We start from the raw sequence: 22,500 nt of genomic DNA, 5'->3' as shown, positions 1-22,500 counted from the left end.
ATTGTGCCCTAGATTACATCAGCCTATGTAATAAACAACGCTTCGTTATCATTCGATTGCACAGTGGAAGCTGAGGGAATTTTCTCACTGGAGGAAAATGAGTTTAATAGTTGAGAAGTTCATATTGTCAGGCTGTCAACTGCTTAACTCTCAATTCAATATCTCTCTCTCTCTCTCTCTCTCTCTCTCTCTCTCTGTCTCTCTCTCTTTTTCCTCACCCTTCCCCCGCTCCACTCTGTTCAAGGGAAAACGCAGCACAACACTGCTAACAAGCCACCTGTCACCATCTAAAAAATGACAGCACGTTACCTCTGAATGAATGAAAAGTTAATGCAGCCTAATTAGAGTTATTCCTCTAATGGCAGAGCATGAGCGTTCTGTGTGTATACGGTGGCAGAGGGCGCACGTTCACACACGATGAACTGCGCTTAATGTCAGTTTTTATTTAGATGACATGGTGGAGTTAGCAAAAACCCATCATTCATCTCTTGCTACCAGTGCTGTAATTGGGCTTAATTGACTGGCAGCCAGTTGCTCTTGTCTGTTATTTGCTGAGCTGTTATATCCACAGATCTCATCTCATGACTAGTTCACAGGTTTGTTTGAGAAGGTTGAAGGTTTGCGAGAAGGTTTAATGTATGTATCTCAGTGTGGGAGTGAGTTTGTAGCTGGGGTTCATTTTATGCCATTCTGTGGTCTCGTATATCAGTTGGGATTAGTTAAGCAAACCGATCTTGGCTCAGAGGAGCTGCAGGATTGTCCTCAGCCGCTCTTTTCTGGGTAAATGGGTTCTGATGACCACACAGTTATCTCCCAAAGTCAGGCCTGTGCTTCCTGGAAAGGGCAGAACCACAACACTGCCTGGAAACACACTGGCATGCTCTTGGGCTTTGAATGCAATTGCAGCTCTTCCACAATTACTCAAGGCAGTTTCTTCCTGTTTGAGTTTGTACACATGCTCTTGTCTGTTTAGGATTAAGAGTCAGGAATAAAATATTTTTCATTCATGTGCTAAGAAGAAACAACCAGAATGTTTTTATTACATTCATTAGTTTTTTTTCGCTGCGTGTCATACATTTCCAAGGCTCAGATTTTTAATAACAGGTATTCTTGATATAACTTCTAGCTGACAGGGAAAAGTTTCCACACTCCACAGCATTAAGTGCTCTGGAGATCTCCGAGCCTTCCTGTCTGCTCTGCATGCTCACTCTGCCTATATTGTAATCCCCCTGGTAATTAGATAACATGCATCCTCGGTAATGTGTCTGGCAGGCCTGGACTCAGCGAGCGAGCGTGAAAGGGCCCACGGCACTGAGCTCTCCAAACCACTGACTCTGCAGCAGTGGAGCCCGGGTGCACAGGGAAGGAGGGAATCGGAGCACCCCTTCACTTCTCATTCAGTTCCTCCTTTATCTGCCTCTCTTTTGTTGTCTTTAGAGGCGGGAGGTGGAGGAGTTGACACGGCTTGCTTCCACAGCTGAGCCTCTTGCCCTCTACAGTGAGCGAGCACACTAGGGGAAGGTCAACAAGGAGTTTGACTCCATCTGCTGTCAGTGTATAGTACAGCTCATCACTAGGGGAAGCATCCCTGGCTGGTTTCTTGTAGCAGATATTGTAATATGTGCCCCTTCTTAATGGTCTAGTTTCTCTGAAGTTTCTTGGGTCTAAGCCCAAATCCGACCGACATGTACTTCTGCTCTTTCAGGAGTCCTGTAAACGTTTCATGCTCTATCCCACAGGTTATCTGCACTGCACATTTTAACACTCCTCCAGTGGCAGTGTTTTTTCGTTCACAGTTTATTACCTCAGATAGCAAGTGCAGGGGATGCCGTTCATCTCTCATACCTCAGATCCCAGGCTTCAGGAAGTGTTTCTTGCAGTTTTTCCTCGAGTTTTTCCTCCAGCTGGGTTGTTTACCTGGACTGGAGAGTGGATTAGTGATGTGGCACTGCTGTGAGTTGGCTCCTGTTCTGAGCTGTTCTGATGCGCTCTGCTTCACAGTCTGACTCGTCAGGATTAGGGTTGGCTGCCTTCCATCAGTAGAAAGAAATGGCAGAATGAAGAGAGTGACCCTCACTGAAGCCAGCAGTTATGTTTATGTAGACTCTGTGTCAGCAATTAACTGCGTGTTTAGTGACGTCGTGAATGCCTTCATTGTAAGAGTGATATCCTTTATCAAAGTCTCATTGTAAATGCAGATTGTAAATCGGAACTTTGACTGCTAGAGATATAGAGTAAAGATATGGAAACCACATCTTAAATGGATAATAAGGGACCTCGTATTTTCCTTGTCTCCGTGTGGGCTGTGGCTAGGTGCCAGACAGTCAGTATACAATGAACATAGTACGTGGAGAATGAGCATGACAACATCTGATCCAGTGTAATCTCATTAGAATTTATATCAAACCAACATTGTGTGAGAAACGGAGTGAGTGAAGGATTGAGAGTAAGTGCGCACTTGTGTGTGTGTGTGTGTGTGTGTGTGTGTGTCTGTGTGTGTGTGTGTGTGTCTGAGAGAGAGCGAGCGAGCACAAGACGGTTTACCAGAATGCAACTGAAGACATTCAAGTAAGTAGAATATCCTTGGTTGAGGGTTGTGGTTTTAAAGATCATGGATGGGTTCCGCTGCATTAGTTCCTCACTTCAATCTCTTCTTCAGGTCTGTGCACTGCGTGTCTTCTGCTCTGGCTTCTGGTCTACTTTGGGACTGGACCAAACATGGACATGCAGTAGACTGCACAGGACTGAAGCTTCTCTGACTGTCAGGCAGGGATAATTTGTCTCTGCTCTGACGGCTCTTCATGGATATGTTTTACATGCAAATTTATTAAACTTAAGTTACCTGCAAGAAGTCACAAAGTCAACTGATCTAAGTGTTTAGAGGTTTCACCTATAAGTTTCAAAGGATCTTTAGTTTCAGCCTTCATTAACCACATCCATATAAGTGCTAAATGTGTTGCTATGTTTGGTGAGCTTTCTGTTGTCCTCGTTAAGATTTTTTCTTTTGTTTTGCTTTTCCTTTCATCTCTGAGTTCATGCATGCTTGCTGTCAGCTGATTCAAGTACAATGTGCAAGTAAAATTTTAATGGCTGACAACTGAAATCTAACCCCACAGCGGTTATGTAAGACGTTTTGATATCCATAGTAAGAAACAAAAGGAAATGAAAGACCAGCCCTGTAGTAGTGATGTCAGACAGACACTGCTGTGCAGTGTAGCACTCTGCGGTGTTGATGCTGTGTCGCTTTGGGCTAGAAACTGCAGAAACATTGCAGCGCCTGTGCATGCAGGGTGGTGTTGGAGGCAGGCCATAGATCTGGCTCTAAATCACTACTCAAAAAATGTCTTTCCGCTCTCCAGGGTGAGCAACTCCACTGTTTTATGGAATACATGCATCCCGACACCGAATTCCTACCCCTTACTTTCACACAATTCCAGGGTTTGTTCTCTCTCTCAGGACTTTTTTTTTTAGAACTTGTTTTATGCCTTGGTTATAAAGAAAGATCAAAGGAAATGCTTTAAGAGCATGAGTAAAACATGACTAAGTCAGGCTGAACTCCTGGCACACACCTAAGGGCTTATTGCCCTGTGAACTCCACATGTGGTGTTTCACCTCTGCGTGCAGACAAGGTGGGTGGTGCCCCAGTGCCCTGCAGCCTGCGTCCAGAGACAGTTTAAATCAAAATCTCTCTTTGTTCTTCCCTACTCCACTTTCCTCTGCTTGGGTATATACCCAGACGGCAAGCAGGGCATGGAGACAAAACCAGTTGTATTGTTCTAAACAACTGGAACAATGGCAACTTCATGGACGCGAAGCACTTTCCTGCACGCAGTCTGTAGCACAGCCCAGTGCTGGGAACCGCAGGCCAGTTTCACCCAGAGCAAACCCCAGATGTGTAATTGGCTAATGAATCACTAATGAACAAGCCTGGGTGTTCTGTTCAGCCCAGCCCTGGGGTAAGTCACTGAGGGGCTGCTCACACATGCACTCATAAGTATACATACATTTGCACATGCGTGTGCGCACACAAACATATACACACACACACACACACACACACACACACACACACACACACACACGACGCAGGCTCATTCTGCCTATATGCATGTGCTTCTTGCCGAAGTTGTTTTATGGTGTTTTGATGCTTACTATTCGTCATGGATACTATGTGTGTCCATTGCTGGTTAATTGGCAGAGGCAGAGCCCATGAACAGGAAGGCATAAAATATCCTCTCAGGCTTTTGTAGGGGGGGGGAAGTGCTTTAGTGAGGTATGCGCATTTTCAACTTCCGTCATCATTTTTTCCAGTGTAGTCGTCTGGGTGGTTTTGGTATTAAAGATCGAGAACGGCACGAGCATGTAATTCTCAGACCAGCAGGCTGCGGTGGTGCAATGGGTGCACTTCAGCTAGGGCTTTTTAAAGCACTTTGAATGTAATTGAATATTTAGTGATCTCTGAGCGAAAGTGTTACTCTTCAAGTTGGATTACAGTACAGTATCAGTTCTGATTGAAAGAACAATAAAATATTCAACTGGTTAATAGGATGAATGGTAGTCATTCAGACAGGTGGCTTTCAGGGTAATCCGCATGAAACGTAGTTTTCTCTCCCTTAAATGAATGTGTGAATGTCCTCGTGATTTCTGTTTGTTTTGTGAATGTTTAAAGAGTCTGACGAGAAGTGTCTGCCATGTTTCGGTCTCATGTTATGTGGATGGTGTCAGGTTCTGGTAACTGTAGAGTCATAAAGCACTAATGAGGCTCCGCTTCAGACCTCTGCTTGCTTAAAGAGCACTAAAAACCTTGTACGAGAGAGCAGACAGCACGTTTCTTTTATCATTGTTATTTTTCCCTATAGCAATGCAGAGGGTCGTGTGGATCCAAACAGACTGGTGTGATTAGAGGGCTGTATGGGGGGGTGGCTGGGTTTACTATTGCAACATCCCTCAATGCTAACACACACACACACACACACACTAACACACACACACACACACACACTAACACACACACACACACATATACACACACACACACACACATATACACACACACACACACACACACACACACACACATTGGGGCAGAATAATCAGTGTCCTGGCCCCAAAGTGCCATGGTGAGAGTGACGCTTCAGCAAATTGGTGCTGGTGTTGGCAACAGTGTGCTGTAATGAACAGTCTGGAGTTGCAGACCTGAGGAGTTTCCCAGTACACCCCCCCCCCCTCCTCTCCAATTATCACTGCAGTAAAACCCCACCACAGCTGCAGCTGAGGGTCATGGGTAAGAGCTCAGATCTGGAGTTCGCTGTTGTAGAATTACCACATCTGCTGTAAGAAGAATAAAGAAGTCTAAATTGGCAGCAGCAGAGGAAGTGATTATTGTGACTGTGTTATGCAGTAATAACATTTAATTTAATTTTTTTTTTTTGCAGGCTAGCTATAGGAAGGAATTCTGTGATATTGTGAACTAGTTTTAACCCTGATCAACCCCTTGGAGAAAACAAATCGGGGGATGCACATCACTTGGAATACCATCCCAGACCACTCTCCACTCTCCTGGATCTGGAGATTAGCGAGGAGTGGCACCCATGCCGATCTCCCGCTGCCTATGCAACTAATCTGTCTTTAACCTAAACCTCATGTATAAGTGTGAAAGGTAGACGAATGCATATCGCTCACGGTGACCTTTCTGCTGATCAGATTATACTCCTATGCCTCCACGCAACCACTGATCTCTGTGTGGCTGCCTGTCCATTGGGAGTGAGGCAGAATGCCATGTGATTATTTCCATCTCTGTTCAATGCTGAAACCTCACCTCTCCTCCTCCCCAGGGATTTTATTACAGGTGGTTCTAGAGGGGGGTCCCAGTGTGGATAGGTGTGATGAATGAATTTATGAATTCTAATCGGAGCGAACAGTGCTTTTGCTGTTGCCTAATCTTTGCATGGTTCTGCATTCTAGGGTACCTAGTTTTAGTTTCTGCGGCTGTATGGCTTTGGGCTTGGCATGAGTGGTATCTTTCAGTGAAAGCCAGGCAAAATATTATATTAATATTTTAGCAGTTTATTAATTCACAGTAGCATTTCTTCAAGCACTGTGTTATACTGGGCTCTTTTTAGAGATATTTTGTCTCGTGACCTGTGTGCCAACTGTGGGCAATATTAAAGATCAACATTACCAACTAGTTGACGACATAAAAATGAAATATGTTTCAGTCACTGCACAAGACACACTTATGTGCCTATGTAAACAGCTGTTTTGAATTGCTAGGCCTGCCCTCACAAGCCTTTCTCATGAAACGTATGCAGAAAGTTCTGCAATTTTGAAATCTAAATGTAATATTATTAACATCTGTACATTTGGCTTTCTGAGCCTCGTATACAGTATAAAGGAAAAGATTTTAGAGGAACGTTTCGCTCTTGATCTGAAACCATATGTAGAGCTTGAAAGAATACATTTGTACTTTTTGGTTTTAACGGTATGTGTCTACACGGCCCATCTTCTGTAAAAGACCTGTTATGTCTACGGTATGTCACAGCACTGAGTGTTTCTGTTGGGTCAGAACTTGCTTTCTAGATCTATTAGTTCTGGTTCTCAGCATTTCGGCTGTGGTGAGGAGAAAATGCCAAAGGACTATGCTGTCGTTCGGCTTTGGGAGCATTGGAAATCTGTTGGAACACTCTGGTTTACGAGCTTTGGCCAAGCCGGGGCCTCTGTAATGGAGCTTCACGTGAGATTAAAGAAGTCATGGTGCATTTGCTAACAGAGGCTTACAGATGCAAGTAAAATCCCTGTATGTGTATCTTTCAGCCTGCATGTTGGCTGTCTGTCATTGTGCTTGTTGCATTTGCACATCATAAACCAATATTTTTATGCACTGCAAAAGAGAGGCAGACTGGACTGGAAATTCTGGAAACACTGACATGATGGTGACACTTAGTTAATGTGGAATATTTATTATTTGAAGCACATTTATCAGTATCCGATGGTCATTAAGTAGACTGAAAACAGAAAATCTCTTTTGGCAGTGGTCCTGGGAAAGGCTGCACTACTATGGCCAGGAAACCTAGCAGGGCGTCCAGAACAGGTACTCTGAGACAAGGTGTGGGTAACCATGATTACACACTACCACAACAACAGGAATAACGTGAATGTTTCTGTTCCTTTCCCTGGCCAGCTGCTTCTCTCTTCTTCTGGCTGGGGAGGCTTTTCTCTTCCATAAGTAAGCTCCCTAATGGCTGCGGTGAGTGAGCTACTTTTGGCGGGGGGGAGCAGCAGTAGCTCCACCTTGCATGCAGACTCGCACTCCTATAAATCCATCATCTAAAAATCCAGAGTTGTGTGACTTGTAAGCTCAGCGTCACGGTGTTTGAGAAAGGAGCAGCTTAAGAGGTGCTCTCCATAACTGGCAGGAGGAACTCCTGATGAGGGCCACCAGCTGGCGAAGCTATAGGCGTGAGGAAAAGCTATTTATAGGCCTATGTAGGTTCAGCCTCCTTCCACACTTAACGTGTCTCACCCACACACAGTCTGACAGTCGGTGCTGGGGTTGTTAAAAACCTGTGTCACCAGACAGTGTGCTGGGACGTGTGGGGGTGTCGGGGGAGGAGGCATGTGCAGCACACCTTATGACTGAGACTGTCATGCTTGGTCTCCGTCTACCGCCATGATTTATGTATGCAAGGCTCGGGTGCTCCACTTCATTTCTGCCACGGGGACTTAAAGAGAGAATAACACTAACTAATGGTGCTTGTGGAGTCCTGCTCTCCTCTCTGGCTGCCTTCACACAAATTGCCTCATTTGTGCCAAAAGTAATAGAATGTGACCTAAATGTGGGGCTTCTAATTCCTCAGCTAAGTGCTCATTTACTGCTTAAACGCAGGGACATTCATTCTTTCCGCGGCTTTTCCTTCACCTTGTCTGAATCTGGAGCTGAACACATAGCTGAGTGGAGCGCTGATCTAGTTAGTCAGGATTTCTAGGCCAACGCCATTGGGCTGGCAGCACGCTCAAATTGCTGTGACTTTAGAGCTGTTAAGTGTAATTTAAATTAAGTGTAAATTATGTTGTTCTACAGGAGTCATGGCCTGAGGTTGCAGTGCAGACGAAGTAATCATTTCGGAACAGGCACAAATTGATCTGCATGTTCATATACTTGTTTTTCAAGTTGTATTTTATTCCTGTGATAAATAGACATTTTTCTTAACATATCGTATTGGGCAATTCTGATTTGTTATAGTATACTGAAGATATAAAAATGAAAAATAAGATTTAAAAGTAGTAGCTGCATTCAGTTGTACTGATATTAGAATAAATTATAGTATTGGTAAGTCAATGGTCATTTTACCAGGGTATTAGGAAAACAATACACCACATAACACCAACGTTACAATTACAGAACTATTCCATTAATTAAAGTGTAATATACTGAGTAACATCACTTACATAATGGAAACTATCCATGCGTGTAGAGAAAGTTCAGAGTGTATGCATGGTATCGCTGAGTGCTGCAGATTTACACTATAATAATTGTATACCTATACCTATTGTATTCCATAGTGCTGTATAGTGTTTTATAATGTCAAGTCAGTATCCCAATGGTAGCTTACACTTGATCCTGTTCCTCACACTATGTTCTCACATCCTTCACCCGCAACCAGGACTGTTCTGTCGTTCTTTCACATCTAGGTCAGCTGTGTTCTTTCGTCCCTCTTGTGCAGTTTGAAGTGATACCCCTCCAGTCTAGTTGTTTCATGGTTTTATGTCTGTCAGTTATCACAGAGTTTGTGTCAGAGTGCTGGGGCCATTTAAAGGCAGCTGCAGTATCTCAGCAGGACTCTCAGACACTGATGTAATCTCCAGAACCTCTTCCTTCAGGTCCAATTAAGAGTTTTTGAAAGGCTGACTGAGGCCTGCTGTCGGGAGAAGGGTAGATGGAAAAAGTTTTCCTTTCCAGAGCGACAAAATAATTTTAGTCAGGCTGTGGCTGAAGATGAAATGGGGTGTATAGTTTTGTATCTCTCTTAGGCTAAAAGAACAAAAGTAACTATGTCCTGGACTTTGTAGGTGAGTTCTAGGTGTGTGTGTGTGCGTGCATACATTTCTCCAGCCACTCCTCATAAGTCTGGGTTTTTGAGAACCACATTAAAAGGGAACTACATACATGAACATGTACGTGTAGGCTGATTTGCATGCGCATGTCAGGCCTACCCACACTGTTTTCCCCATCTGTCTCCTACTCACCAACTGTCAGCAGTTGAGGCCATATATCCATTTCAAATGCAGTTTAGTACAATGTGCTTTGCTCTTCTGAATTAGTTATGTGGAAATGTCACTAAATGCACCATCAAACAATCAGAAGGAAACTGCTGCTGTACCTACCTGCCTGTGACATGCCTTCCTTACGACCTGTCCATGTGCACATGCTCTGTGTGCATATGTACTCATCTGCATATATGGGAATCCTTCACATGGCTTTACCATGCACTCTATATAGTTTATAGATTTACACACATTGCTGAAAACTAGCCTGCCAGTTGTACAAGAATGGCAGAGGAAGTTGCACAGATACACCGGCAACAGCTTGCACTGGAAAAGAAAGAGAGGAGACAGAAGTAGAAATGACTGCTGCCAAAAAGAGTTTAGATGAAGCAAGAGCACACACCCATTGCTTATGATCACTTATCATTTCATTCTCTACACTACTCTGGACAAGGGCGTCTGAAAATGTAAATGTAAACCAGAGTGAACCTCAGTGTGGGCTTTCCAGGGTTAGTTAGCTATCTAGGTGTTGTAGCTGTTTCATCAGCAAACTTTATGGATGATCAATTCAAAATGAACATTCAAAAGTAACTTTTGCTGTGGGGTTATCGCTAAACCTGTTGACATTCTTAGCTTTGTCTGGTATCTGACAATACTGCTGCTAGATGTTGCAGGCTAGCTTGCAATAAGTTATTGCATCAAACTCCAATTTCAATACACTTTCGCAGTATTGTCTTGCCAGCTGTGAGTACCAACAGTAGACATGTTAGTTATTTACGTCCACTGTGATAATATTAGGTGTTTTCTTTCATGTGAGTGAGTTTATGAGGCTGTAATCAGGCAGTACGCGTTCATATGTTTTGGGGGCATGGCTTAGGAAAGAGCGGTTCAAGGTAGGGTGTGCTAGTTTTCGGTTGGATCTTTTCAAAAACTAGTTTACACTTGCTGGCTTCTACAAAATCACCTACTCCACCTTTAAGAAGACATCTGGTGGCAGCGGTTCCTATCGCTGCGGGCAGTATTTTAGTGTAGCTTTTTTGAGGCAATTGCGTAAATGGTGTTTTGCTGCTGGCCATTTTTGTTAGTAATGAAACAAAACTTTGCTACTTCGAAGCCTGGTGCCAGTGTGTATTTTGGTGAGAGCATGATGCCTCATGGCATTTATTTACATTTTATAAAGAGGTGGATTGTACATGAAAATGACAACAATGATGTTGTTTAGTAAAACTTCTTTAAATGTTTGTCATTGTCCAGTTTGAGCCCTCTAAAGAACAAGTTAGTGAAGTGTACCGGAGGCTCTTCAGAAGAATTCCTAAGTTTGGTATACTTCTGTGGCACGGGTCTTTCAGAGCTGTTGAGATAATCACGTCATGCTAAAGCTGTGCAGACATGAGCACTGCGCTCCAGCCTCTGGCAGGTCCAGGGGGCGGGTCCATTTCAGCACTGCCATATCTAGCAGACAGAGACTCTTGCTACTATCAACTAAGCTATTATAGCCACCTGTGTCCTGCAGTGCCTCATGGGGAGTGTTTCTCTCTCTCTCTCTCTCTCTCTCTCCCCTTCTCTCTCTCTCACACACACACACACACACACACACACACACACACACACACACACACACTCTCTTGCACATGCACACATATCCTGAAATGGAAATCCTGGTAGTGGAGTGGTAGCTGTGTTCGTGTGACACTTCCAGTCCGCTCCATAGACAGAATTTCCTAAACTTCTTAAAATATTATCCACATTTTTAGTATTCAGATATTTCATCACTTCTGTGAACACCAGCAGTGCATTCAACAAAAGGCTCAGGGCAATCTTAGCATGCTAATAAATGCATTTCTCAGGAGAAGCCTTTGCAAATATCTGCTTCCAGATGTTCTGCATCATATAAATGTGATGTCATTGTATAAGAAAAAATGTTTACATTTCAATCAAAAGTTGTTTTCAAAACTGGCTAGGAAAGAAAAATATCTTACAAATTGGTGGAATTGTGGAACTCTGGAATTGTGTAGGCCCACCCCAAAAAATCCCTACACTTTCACTCTTACTGAACACTGTTACTGGACAGATGTATTTCACCTCACTTCTGAAGTGTTTGAGTTTGTTTGTTAGTCAAACCTGGAATCAATTAATCTAATGCTTCGACTGCAGGATTAGGTGTTTGTCTGTATAAAGTGTGTGTGTGTGTGTGTGTGTGTGTGTGTGTGTGTGTGTGTGTGTCTGCCACTGTCTGTCTCTCCCTCTCTATGGTGAAGTCTTTGACCAGTCTAATTTCACACACATACTTACATATGTCAGTATTGCATTGAGGTCACTCCTAAAAATAAATGCTGAACTAGATTTGCACATTGCTCTTTAGGCCATGCTGGGCACTGGGCTCCCTAAAGAGACAGAAAGATACGCAATTCAGAGTGAGCTTCTCAAAGTGCTGTAATCAGATACACAATTCAGAGTGAGCGCCCAAAATCCTGCAACCAGATGCAAGATTCAGGGTGAACGCCGCAAAGAACTAATCTTGCAGTGCTTTGAGTCTTAATTTTCAGACTCATGGCGTATTTGTGTGTTTATATGTATGTGTGTGTCGGTGTGTGCATGCATGCACACGTGTGTATGCATGTTTATTTGCTTGTGTGAAAGCTGAAGGAAGTGACATTTCAGAGGCTGTCATGTTAATCTGACAAGTTCTGTGTGTGTCTGTCACTGAAAAGTGCAGTAGCTAAGGGACAAGATTTGTTTTAGACCATTAAGTAATTTTAACATTTAAAGTTGTTAAACGTTTTTGTGTCACTTCCAATGCAAGATTATTCTTGCATCAAAAAAATATACTCTTTATAAAACTCTTTTACTGGATAGTACAGCTTCCCCAAATGAGTGCTGGGTGGGTTATTCTGTTTGTAAATGTTAAACTTACTCAAATTGTAAGTGTTAAATTGTACAAGATGTAATTTGTAACCTTTTTCTCCCCCTCTCTCTCTCTCTCTCTCTCTCTCTCTCTCTCTCAGTGCTATGGGTGCAAGCATTGTCTCTGCACTTTTCCAAAGAGCCACAGTCTCAGGATGCTCTCCACGGACGCAGTGCTATGCTTCGCTGTGAGGTCAGTGGCGCCACAAACTACTCCTGGCTGCAGGACGGCCGGCCTGTGTTCGCCTCTGAGCGCCGTTTCCTGGAGGGCGGCAGCCTCAAGTTCACCGCTGTGGACCGGCGCCTTGATGCCGGCAACTTCCAGTGTGTGGCCACAAGCACGGCCAGCAGTGAGGTGGCCATCTCCGCCAATGCCTCCTTAAACATCAAGTGTGAGTGCACGCTCATGGCTTGCTCACATTTCCCATGACCCATAGACCCTTCGGCCTGGCACAGAGCACCAGTGCAGGACTTTAGTCTGAGTCTCAGAGGATTCAGAAAGTATTCAGACCCGTTTACTTGATGTACTCTATATTGTGTTGTGGGTTTGATTTTGAATGGATATAACAACTTAATCACCCATAATAACAAAACTAATAAAAAATTGTACAAAATTGAAATCTCTTATTCACAAAAGTATTCAGACCCTTTATTTAATACTGCCCCTTTATTTAATACTGCAATTGATGCCCCTTTGGCAGCAATTGCAGCTGTAAGCCTTCTTGGATTCGCCCCCACAAGCTTTGCACACCTGGATTTAGGCCGTTTTTTCCCATTCGTCATGGCAGTTCCTTTTAAGCGCCATCAGATTGGATGACAAGTGTTTGTGACCTGTCGTCTTCAGGTATCTCTACAGCTGTTCAATAGAGGTTACGTCTGAGTTTAGGCTGGGCCACTCAAGGACATTCAGAGACTTCCCAAAGCCACTCGAGTCTCATTTTGGCTGTATGCTTTGGGTCCCTGACGTGTTGAAAGGTGAACAGTCACTCCAACTTGCGTGTGCTCTGGAGGAGGTTTTCTTCAAGGATTATTCCTATATTGACTGCATTCATCTGTCCCTCAGTTGTTACCAGTCTCCCTATCCCTGCCTCTGAGAAGGACCTCTATAGCACAATGATGATACCAACATGTTACATGGTATTACCCAGGTGGTAATTTCACCTTATTGTGCTGCCCAAAGAGTTACATTTTTGTCTCATTGGACCAGTGAATCTCTTTCCGGAGTCTGCCATGGTCCTTTACATGCAGTTTAGCAAAGTCCTGTCATATGCCTTTTACTTAACAGTGCCTTCCATCTTGCTGCTCTGCCATAAAGACCTGATTTAGGGAGTGCTGCAGACATGGTTGTCCATCTAATAGGTGACCCTTTGGTTTTTCCCAAACAAGGCCTTTCTTGCATGGATGGCCAATTTAGCCAGATGGCCAAGTCTAGGAAGGTTCAAGGTTGAGGTCCTGTGGTCTTGGGAAAGTTTAAATATTATTTTATATCATTGCCCTAGTCTATACCTTGCCAGAATGTGATTGTGCAGATCCAGAGACACTTAATTGGACTTCATAGCTTGGTTTTGTTCTGACAGTGCAGTGTAAGTTGAGGGACCTTATAGACCCAGATGTGTGCCTTTCCAAACTGTCCAGTCAATTTGTATTGCAGTGCAGCATATGGACTCCAACTGGGTTCCAGATGCATCTTAAGAATAATCAAAGCATACAGCATCAACCACAGCAAAGTGTCTGAAAACATTTGGTGAATAACAGATTTCCTTTCTTCATTTTTTAAATTAGTTTTCTAAACTCTTTAAAAACCTTTTCATTTCATTATTATGGGTGATTCAGTGCAGATTGATGGTTAAAATCAAATCCACAACAGAATAAAGTAAATTATTATTAAAAGTATGAATGAATGAAAACATCCTAGAATAAAATACAGTAAAAAACTGAGGTACTGTTAGTTGGGTCCAGAAAATGTGTTGCACAGTGTCTAATTACATTACTGATATAGACAATGCATTAGTGAGACCTGAAACTACTGCTAGAAATCTTGGTATGCTGTTCGATTCCTGACTTATTTTAAGGCCCACGTAATGTCGCTAACTTTTACACACTAGCTTTTTCATCTTTGTAACGTAGCATGCCTCCTGCCATTATTCACACTTAGTGGTGCCAAACATCTGGTTCATGCCTTCATATTTTCTCACATCGTTTATTGTAACTCCCTTTTTATTGGTCTTCCAGACAAAACCATTAATAAACTTCAGTTTATTCAAAACTCTAGACTGAATATCTACAACAAAAAACATCTGCTTACGTCACCCCGTGACACCAGTGAGTTGCACTGGGTACCAGTTACATCACACATCCAGTATAAAACGCTTCTCACTACTTTCAAAAGCCTTTGTGGGCTGGCTCCATCTTGTTCTAGGGAGTGCGTCCATCCCTGCACGCTTCCTTGTTCACATGCTCCTCCAGCAGCTGTCTACTTGCTGTCCATCACACAAAACTCGCTCCTCTGGCTCACGGATCCTGCAGTGCCGTAGCACCTAAACTATGGATTTCTCTTCTCCTCTCTCTCTATGAAACCATTGTTGTCTTTCATCCCTTTTCTTTTCTTTAGACCCACCTAAACGTTATTGCATTGTAAAGTGACCTTGGATTCGTGAAAGGTGCTATATAAATAAAGCATTATTATTATGAATATTGTTATGATTATTATTAGGAATCCTTTGTATATATCAGAACAATCTTGGTCAAAATGGCCTTTGTTGTTTTTCTCCTTTCATCTTGTACCTCAGAACTTCCTCATATAATGTTACACATCCTCCCATTTAGAAACAGCCTTGATGGGCCACCCAGCTCCCTGTCCAGGTCTTTGTGTAGCTCTTAACAGGCCTTTGTGTTTGAAATTACCATGAAGGATAATCTTGCTCGCAGCCATATAATTAGCCCTGTGCCTGTCTGCGTGGTCACCATCCAGGCCTCCACATGCCGTTTTCCATGTTCTTCGGTTCTCAATTCTTCAGACCTTTTGTGTCTTTTCTAAAGCACTTTTGGCTCAGAGGCTTCATTTTGGTTCCTCTCACGTAATGAGAACCATCAGCGCTCCACTGGTGAGCCGCTCCATTCATAAAGAACAGGCTTGCTTTTCCGCAGATACTTCCATCTCTTTCGACTTGTACTTTGACCCACTAATGTCTCAGATTAGCCAAGGTATGGGCGGAGCTGTTTTGTGGTTTCATATTAAGGGCTTTCTGGGCTTTATTTTAACCCCTCCTATTATGGGTTGAATGCATACCTGGAGCCACTAATATTCACACTGTTTCTTGTTCTCGTCCACAGAGAGCCACTGCAGGGCACGTGTGAATTATTCTTTCTCGTAACACACCTCGTTCAGCTCAGGCTTCTCTGTGAAAGTGATGGAGAGAGAGAAAGAATGAGAGAGAAAGACAAAGGAAAAGGGAGAGTGCGATTTGTAGAACTGTAGAGTCGTAGAGTTGGTGACTCTCCCTTTACTCAGAAACAGATGTGAAACAGTTCAGCAGAAATCATGCTCAGCACAACAGTCTATTGTTTTCTATACTGTTTCATGCACTTAAGTAGAAGCATGACATCGTTGAGGGAAGGACACGTCTCTGAGCGTCTCTGTTTCACCAAAGTGGTGTCCTAGAGCTCATGCGATTTTTGTACTTAAAGGAAAAGAAGTTCTTGAGGATGTTTAACCAGATCGTCAGATCCATGGCAACGTGGTTTCCGGGGCTCCGCTGTCTCTCACGCATGGCTGAATGTCGACCGTGATATTGAGCGAGCCGTTGCGGTACGTCTGAGCTCTGTAGCGCGTCCACTGTTAAGAGGCTTGAGGATCAGTCCTTTCATCACCAGACAGGTCTGGGAGAGGGTGCAAGAGAACGTGAGGAGCACCCTGGTGTGCGTCTGCAGTCCATCAGGCCGTGGGTACGGCTTAATCCATTGCCTCTGATCCTTTTCCATGAGCTGGGTTTGGCGTTTGCTGCGAGCCTAGGTTCTCATTAGGGAAGGGTAGCTGCTTTCCCGGCACAGCCGTATTATTGTTTACGTAGCCCCACATCTGACCTGCAGAAGCAGTCAGAGCTCCGTGTCAGGCAAGTGGTGGTGATTAATTGCCATAATAAAAACGACACACTGCCACAGACAAAGAGGAGTTTGACTGAACGTTCAAAGGTGGCGTAATGACGTGCACGCACGAGAGAGGATCTTGCAGCACTTAGGAAAACAGCTCTGTTCTTTTTCTTTCTGAAAGGGCCATTTTCCACCCATAATCTACTGTCTGACATATTAAGAGTGGAGAGTCTTTAGTGCATTCATATATGGTTGCCTAGTTGATTTGACCAGCGAGCGTGCGTTTGTGTGTGTGCGTGCGTGCGTGTGTGCTGAAGCACCTTGAACCACTGAAGGCGCAGCATATGAGACAGCACGGTGTCATTCAGGCTCACAGTCCAGGGAGCACGGCATCAGCCTCAGAACCTTACATGCTATCTCTCACACTTCACACGTCAGCGGGGGGGCACGCGGGGCCCACGCTGCAGAGGAGCTTTGAGCTGAGGGCCCCCCCAGGAGGGGATCATTAAAAAAAAAATTTAAATTAAAAAAGAAAAGCGCTTCCACACTGTGTTTGGCTGTAGGGCCTAGGATTTTGCACTACACCACTGATTTCACACACACACACACACACACACACACACACACACACACACACACACACACACACACACACACACACACGTGTACATGCTCTGCTTTGCTGGTTTCTATTCATGTAGACATGGATTTTGTTTGACTGTACAAAGGTTGAATGAAATAGGAAAGTAAAATTACACCTCATAGCTGTACAAACGTAAGCACATTGTTCCAATGTGTCACTCTGTAGGTAATATTAAAGCAAATAGGATAATTACAGAGACCGATCCAAGGGCTTGTTTGAACAAAGACATCTACCAAATAATATCTACATGTCATTTAGTAAAATCAGTAAAAGTGAACAGTTCATCAAAAGCTCCCTTTTTCGTGTTTTCAGGTGCTGAGAAATTCTGTCAGAAATGCTTCCGTGTCAGTGAGATTTTATGATGATGATGATGGTTAATGCAACTAGAGCCAAGCTAAGCTCCCATCAGCATGCAGAGTGTTAGCTCAGACCTCTAACTGACCTTTTCTGTTTACATCCTATTGATTGCATCAGTTAAGCCTGACACACACACACACACACACACACACACACACACACACACACACACACAGTGTGTATACTAATCTGGATTCCCATGGATTCGCTCAGATGGAGCTTATAAAGAATGTTTCTTAGCACACAGATTTGAAAAGCTGGAGCTTTTTAAAAGGGAACTGCCAGCGTGAAAGTTCGTCAGATGTCCTGTTGTAGTTCTGTACCACTTAGTTCAATTTGCCAAATATACCTGCTGGCTTGAGCTAAGGAGGGAAGTCCTGAGGAGGTGGTTTACTTTGCCACCCTCCAGCTGAGCTCAGACGGGGCTCTCCTCTCCTTGGGCCTTGTCTGATGAATGCCGTGGCCTATGAGGAGGCTCGGCTTTGAGATCCTGTCCTTGAGATCCCGCGTGGGACCACACTGCAATGAGAAGCTCTGGACTGGGTTTATTAGTAGTGTTTTTCCTGTCACAGTGAGCCACTGCATTGCTCATTAGAGTGGTTTCCCCCTTAACATATCTGATGGAAGAAAATGTTTTTTGTCTAAGGGAAAATGACACACACACACACACACACACACACACACACAGAAAGAAAGAGAGAGAGAGAGAGAGAGAGAGAGAGAGAGAGAGAGAGAGAGAGTTGATTAAGGGAAGTGATTTTACACCCCCCTCACTCCAGCGAGCAGATGTTAAGCGGATGAGTGATTGTCAATTGTTTTCCATTCCATGTTTCTACTCGGTTTCATACATTTGTGTAAGAAGGTGCTTAGGCAAGGTCTGGGGGAGTTCTGCAGTGCTAGCATGTGGTCAGGCCTGGAAGCGCAGTGTGTTGTTTTTTTTTTCTTTAATTTGACAGAGCCTGATGCTCACTGAGAACACTTTTATCCACCTTTCCACCTGGGTTTTTCACAGGTAATTTGCTATAAATGGAGGCATTCTGTGGATGTCTGTTTTATGTGCAGAAATCCCCTTGCATATCTGATATGGCTTGTTTGTTATGAGACGGGCAACTAAACATATTATGGAAGTCTGAAAATGAGAAGTCTAGAGTACAACGCACACACACGCACAGCACACCAAGGATGTACCATTGTTGGTGTATAACAATGACCTCAGTGCAGCACTCTGTGTGTGGGAAGGATGTCTGGATTTTTATTTGTGAACACACACACACACACATACACACACACACCCCAAGGATGTAGTAGTGACCCCAGAGTAGCTCTGTATGTGCTTTATTCACTCCGGTGCCTAGCAGGCCAGGCCGTGAGGAATGCTGGGAGTTAGCAGGACGGCGTACAGAGCTTTCAATGATCAGGCTCTAGTCTCCCAGGACACTGCAGGAGCTTTTCTCCTGCGTCTGTGCTGAAACCCGACTCTGACTCGTCTTGATGTGCTGTCGTTTACACTCGCTTCCATAGGAATGATGTATGCAGTACATGTTATAGATGATATTCTCTCAGGTCTCTTTCTTTTATCTTAATAGCTAAAAATAGGTGTTCTGTATTCATGCACCTACATGCACTTTGCACTGAGACTAGAACGCTTTAGAAAGGTCTTTCACCATACTTGGCAAAATAACACCCAGAATTACCATTAGGCCTAAAAAGATTGAGTTGTTCACAAAAAAGGACATTTACAAACTCCCTTAGACAGAACTGAGGAGGGAGTAGGATTCTTCTAAGGAGCACAATGTGGCCATCGTCCATAATCCATCCCCCATAATCCATCATCCATCACCAGTAATTCATCATCCATCTTTCCATCTTCATCATCTTTGTCTCTGGCGATCTGAAATCACTTATAAAGGATTCTGCCACCTCATTTCTCCCTTTATTAATAATCTCTCTCTCCACCCCCTCTCCTTCTTTCCGTGCTTCTGTCACACTCATTTAGCTCTGACATGCCAGATTTTCCTCGGAACAAAAGCAGGCTCGTTTTAGCATCTTTTCCCACCGAGCTTGTCTTTATTCAGTGACCGTGCTGTTCACACGCTTCTAATTAAATTAAACAGCCCGGGGTGTCCTATCAGAATGAAACTGCCATCAGCCACTGAGCTCTTCTTCTCTTCTCTTCCTCTCTTCTTCTCTTCTTCTCTTCTCTTCCTCTCCTCTCCTCATTCACTACCACTGCCTTCAGACTTTCAACAAATCATTGTTCAGTTCGAGATCATAGCCGAGATTAATCACCATAGCAACACGCATGTACAGTGAGTACAGTAGGCAGGCCAGAATTAGCGTGACAGTGGGATTGCATCTCCATAATCATAAAGTAGGGAGCAGCTTGGAGACCGTGCAGCACTGCTGAGGAAGAGGCAAAATGCCGGCCAGGTTCTCTGAGTTCGGAGTCTCTCCTGCCTGAGGTTGCAGGCTGTTATTCTGATGGAGGTCACGCGCATGCGTCCGTGGCACTGACGCCCGCCCGGCTTCTAACAGCTGTGGACATGGAAGGTAGGGGCCAAATTTAGCATTTACACTGAAATTCTTTCCTCTTCCTCTCTCCTTCACTCCTGTGAAGCGTCCCCCCGCCCCCACCATTCCTAACGACCCTGCTCTGGAAACAGTCCGCTTGTGGATGAATGTATGTATGCAAGACCTTCAAAACCATATTCTCATGAGAGGGGGAGATGAAATGGTAAACAGATGCAGGAAAGCTAGCCGTGAGTGGCTGCAGGGTTAGCGACGTCATGCTGGGCTCGACAGAGCACCATGGGCCACCCCATCTCACCCCCCAGTAGAGAGCCTCCACTCGTCACCCCATACAGAGCAGGCTACAGTAGAGACATTTACCCATCCTGCCCCTGGGTTTGGCCTGAGCAGGCTTGACTGACTTAATGCAGTGTGACAAGCTTCACTATAGCACCTCCCTATGACATTATTGTGTGTATCTCTCTCTCTCACTCACACACACACACACACACACACACACACACACACACACACACACACACACTACTACCCCCATGCTTTCTTTACTGTAGATCATTCTTTGCATATTTTATGGAGAGATAAAAACATACTGCTGCAGAGCCAACTTTACTGTGGAGCCCAGGGGCACTGGGAACTGAAGTGTTTACGCTGGATTTAAACCTCAACACACACACACACACACAATTACAACTAGGCCAAGCAAAACACTGGCTAAACACATGCACACAACAATGACCCCTGCCTTGCAGCTCTGTGCTTTCAGACAGACACTGAGGTACAGGGAGGACTCTGCAGGCCATCCCCATACTGCTGCCTGAGCGTGGCAGTGTATTGCCATAATGAGATATGTGCCATAATAGTGCTATTGCTCATTCTTTTTAAATGGCTGTTGGGTCGTTTTGGTTTCATTGAAAATAGTTTTGTGATGAAGAAAATGCATAAGGGAGAAATGTGGAAAGATTCATAAAGAAGAATGGCTTTGCTTCCCACCGCTTTTCTTCCTGGTGTTAATGGAGTTTGCTCTCTTTGCATATTTAAATCTCCTGACATGCACGCGCACGCGCACACACACACACACACACACACACACACACACACACACACACACACACACACAGGGCTCTCCCATTTTCTCACTCTCATGCTCTCTTATTCTTTTGTGCCAGTTCCTCTCTCTCTCTCTCTCTCTCTCTCTCTCTCTCTCTCTCTCTCTCTCTCTCTCTCTCTCTCTCCCCTCTTCCCCGGTGCTTGCTTTGGGCCTTTTCTCCTCCCACACACTCCTTTTTCATCATTAAGGCTCTGAGTGCTCCACCTGCTTATAGGCATTTTGGGAAAGCATCATTCACAGGCAGAGATCTGGGATCAGAGTTGTAGTTTCATTACATTCCCGTGGCGAAGGAGAGCCTGTAACTGAGTACGGGCCTTGACTCCTCCCACTCCCGTGTTTCCACGAGTCTCTGTGCCTGTGCTTCGTTATGGTCTCACTCTATCTCTGTGGAATATCTGCAGCCTTGGCTTTGCACCTCCAGCTCAGAGGTGCGCACTCGAGCTGTTCCATAACTCATTGGCGCCTGATTCATTTTTATTCCAGGGTGTGATAGTCCTGCATTTCTGAGATACTTCCTCTGCCTCCCCAGGGCTTGAGACTGGGCCCGTGACTCTGAAAGAGCCCGGCTCTGTACAGGAGATCGATGGCGCTGAACAAATCATTTTGCAGTGCCTGATTGATGGACACCCAAGGTGAGCTAATAATCTTTCTCTCTCTTACTCTCTCCATCTATTTCTCTCTGTCTCCAACCTTCAAGTCACATAAAAAAAGAAATGAAGGACTTACATCATGTTAAAAGAACATAACATGTTGCTCAATAAGTAAAAGTGTTTTAGGGTGTAACAAAAGAAAGTGTATTATGTAAAATATTCAGGTAAAATCAGGTCAAATACGCAGACGTACAGAATTTAAACTATTTTAGTACATGATGGATGTTTTCATTATTAAAAGGATGTTGAAATAAATGTGCTCTTTGAAATATGAGTGTAAAGGCTGCTGTGCTCTTGGGCAGACCCAACAGTAAATGGTACAAAGATGGTGTGTTGCTGGCCAGTAAGGAGAGAAACCTCACTCTGAGAAGCCCCGCCCCCACCCACTCTGGCGACTACGGCTGTTGTGCACGCAATGGTGTGGGTCACGCCTGCAGCAGCACCAACTTCACCCTTAACATTATAGGTAGACGAGCTTTTTGAGATTAAATATCTGTGGTGTGTGTGTGTGTGTGTGTGTGTGTGTGTACTGGAAGGATTCTAGGTTGGTACACATTGTGTAAGTGTGTACACACTGAGTTGTGTAAATGGTGTGTGCATGTAAATAAGATGTTGTCTGTTTGTGTAGTTTCATTTGCTCTTATGTGTGGCTTCTATAGTTCATATGTCTGTCACCTTCTTGTACTGTACACGTGTACACCACACACACACACAGTCACACACTAACACACTCTCTCTCTCTCTTTCTCTCTCTCACACGTACATCAAAAACACACACATACACAGAGAGAGAGAATAATGTACTCCTCTTTCCATCAATAGTTATTTATCAGTGGAAGTAGTTATGCGCATGTAGCATTGAGGTAGGAAGAGGACAGACATGATGCTTGCAGTGCACTTGTAGAAAAGCCTTTAAGCTGCCGTGGGTGCGTGTGGATGCGTGCGTGTGCCCGTGT

General features: G+C 44.2%; 1 protein-coding gene across 1 annotated transcript in view; it reads left to right on the top strand.

The window, feature by feature from the left end:
- ptk7b (protein tyrosine kinase 7b) overlaps positions 1-22,500 on the top strand; it is a 68,010-nt gene that overhangs the window by 28,824 nt on the left and 16,686 nt on the right. The window contains exons 2-4 of the mRNA XM_035531822.1: positions 12,270-12,560; positions 21,424-21,526; positions 21,847-22,010. Of these exons, the coding sequence (XP_035387715.1) occupies positions 12,270-12,560; positions 21,424-21,526; positions 21,847-22,010 (558 nt within the window). The remainder of the gene's footprint in view (positions 1-12,269; positions 12,561-21,423; positions 21,527-21,846; positions 22,011-22,500) is intronic.

Source organism: Electrophorus electricus, chromosome 11 (assembly GCF_013358815.1).
Source record: "Electrophorus electricus isolate fEleEle1 chromosome 11, fEleEle1.pri, whole genome shotgun sequence".
Taxonomy (NCBI): Eukaryota; Metazoa; Chordata; class Actinopteri; order Gymnotiformes; family Gymnotidae; genus Electrophorus; species Electrophorus electricus.
This window is presented reverse-complemented; position numbering and strand designations above follow the sequence as displayed.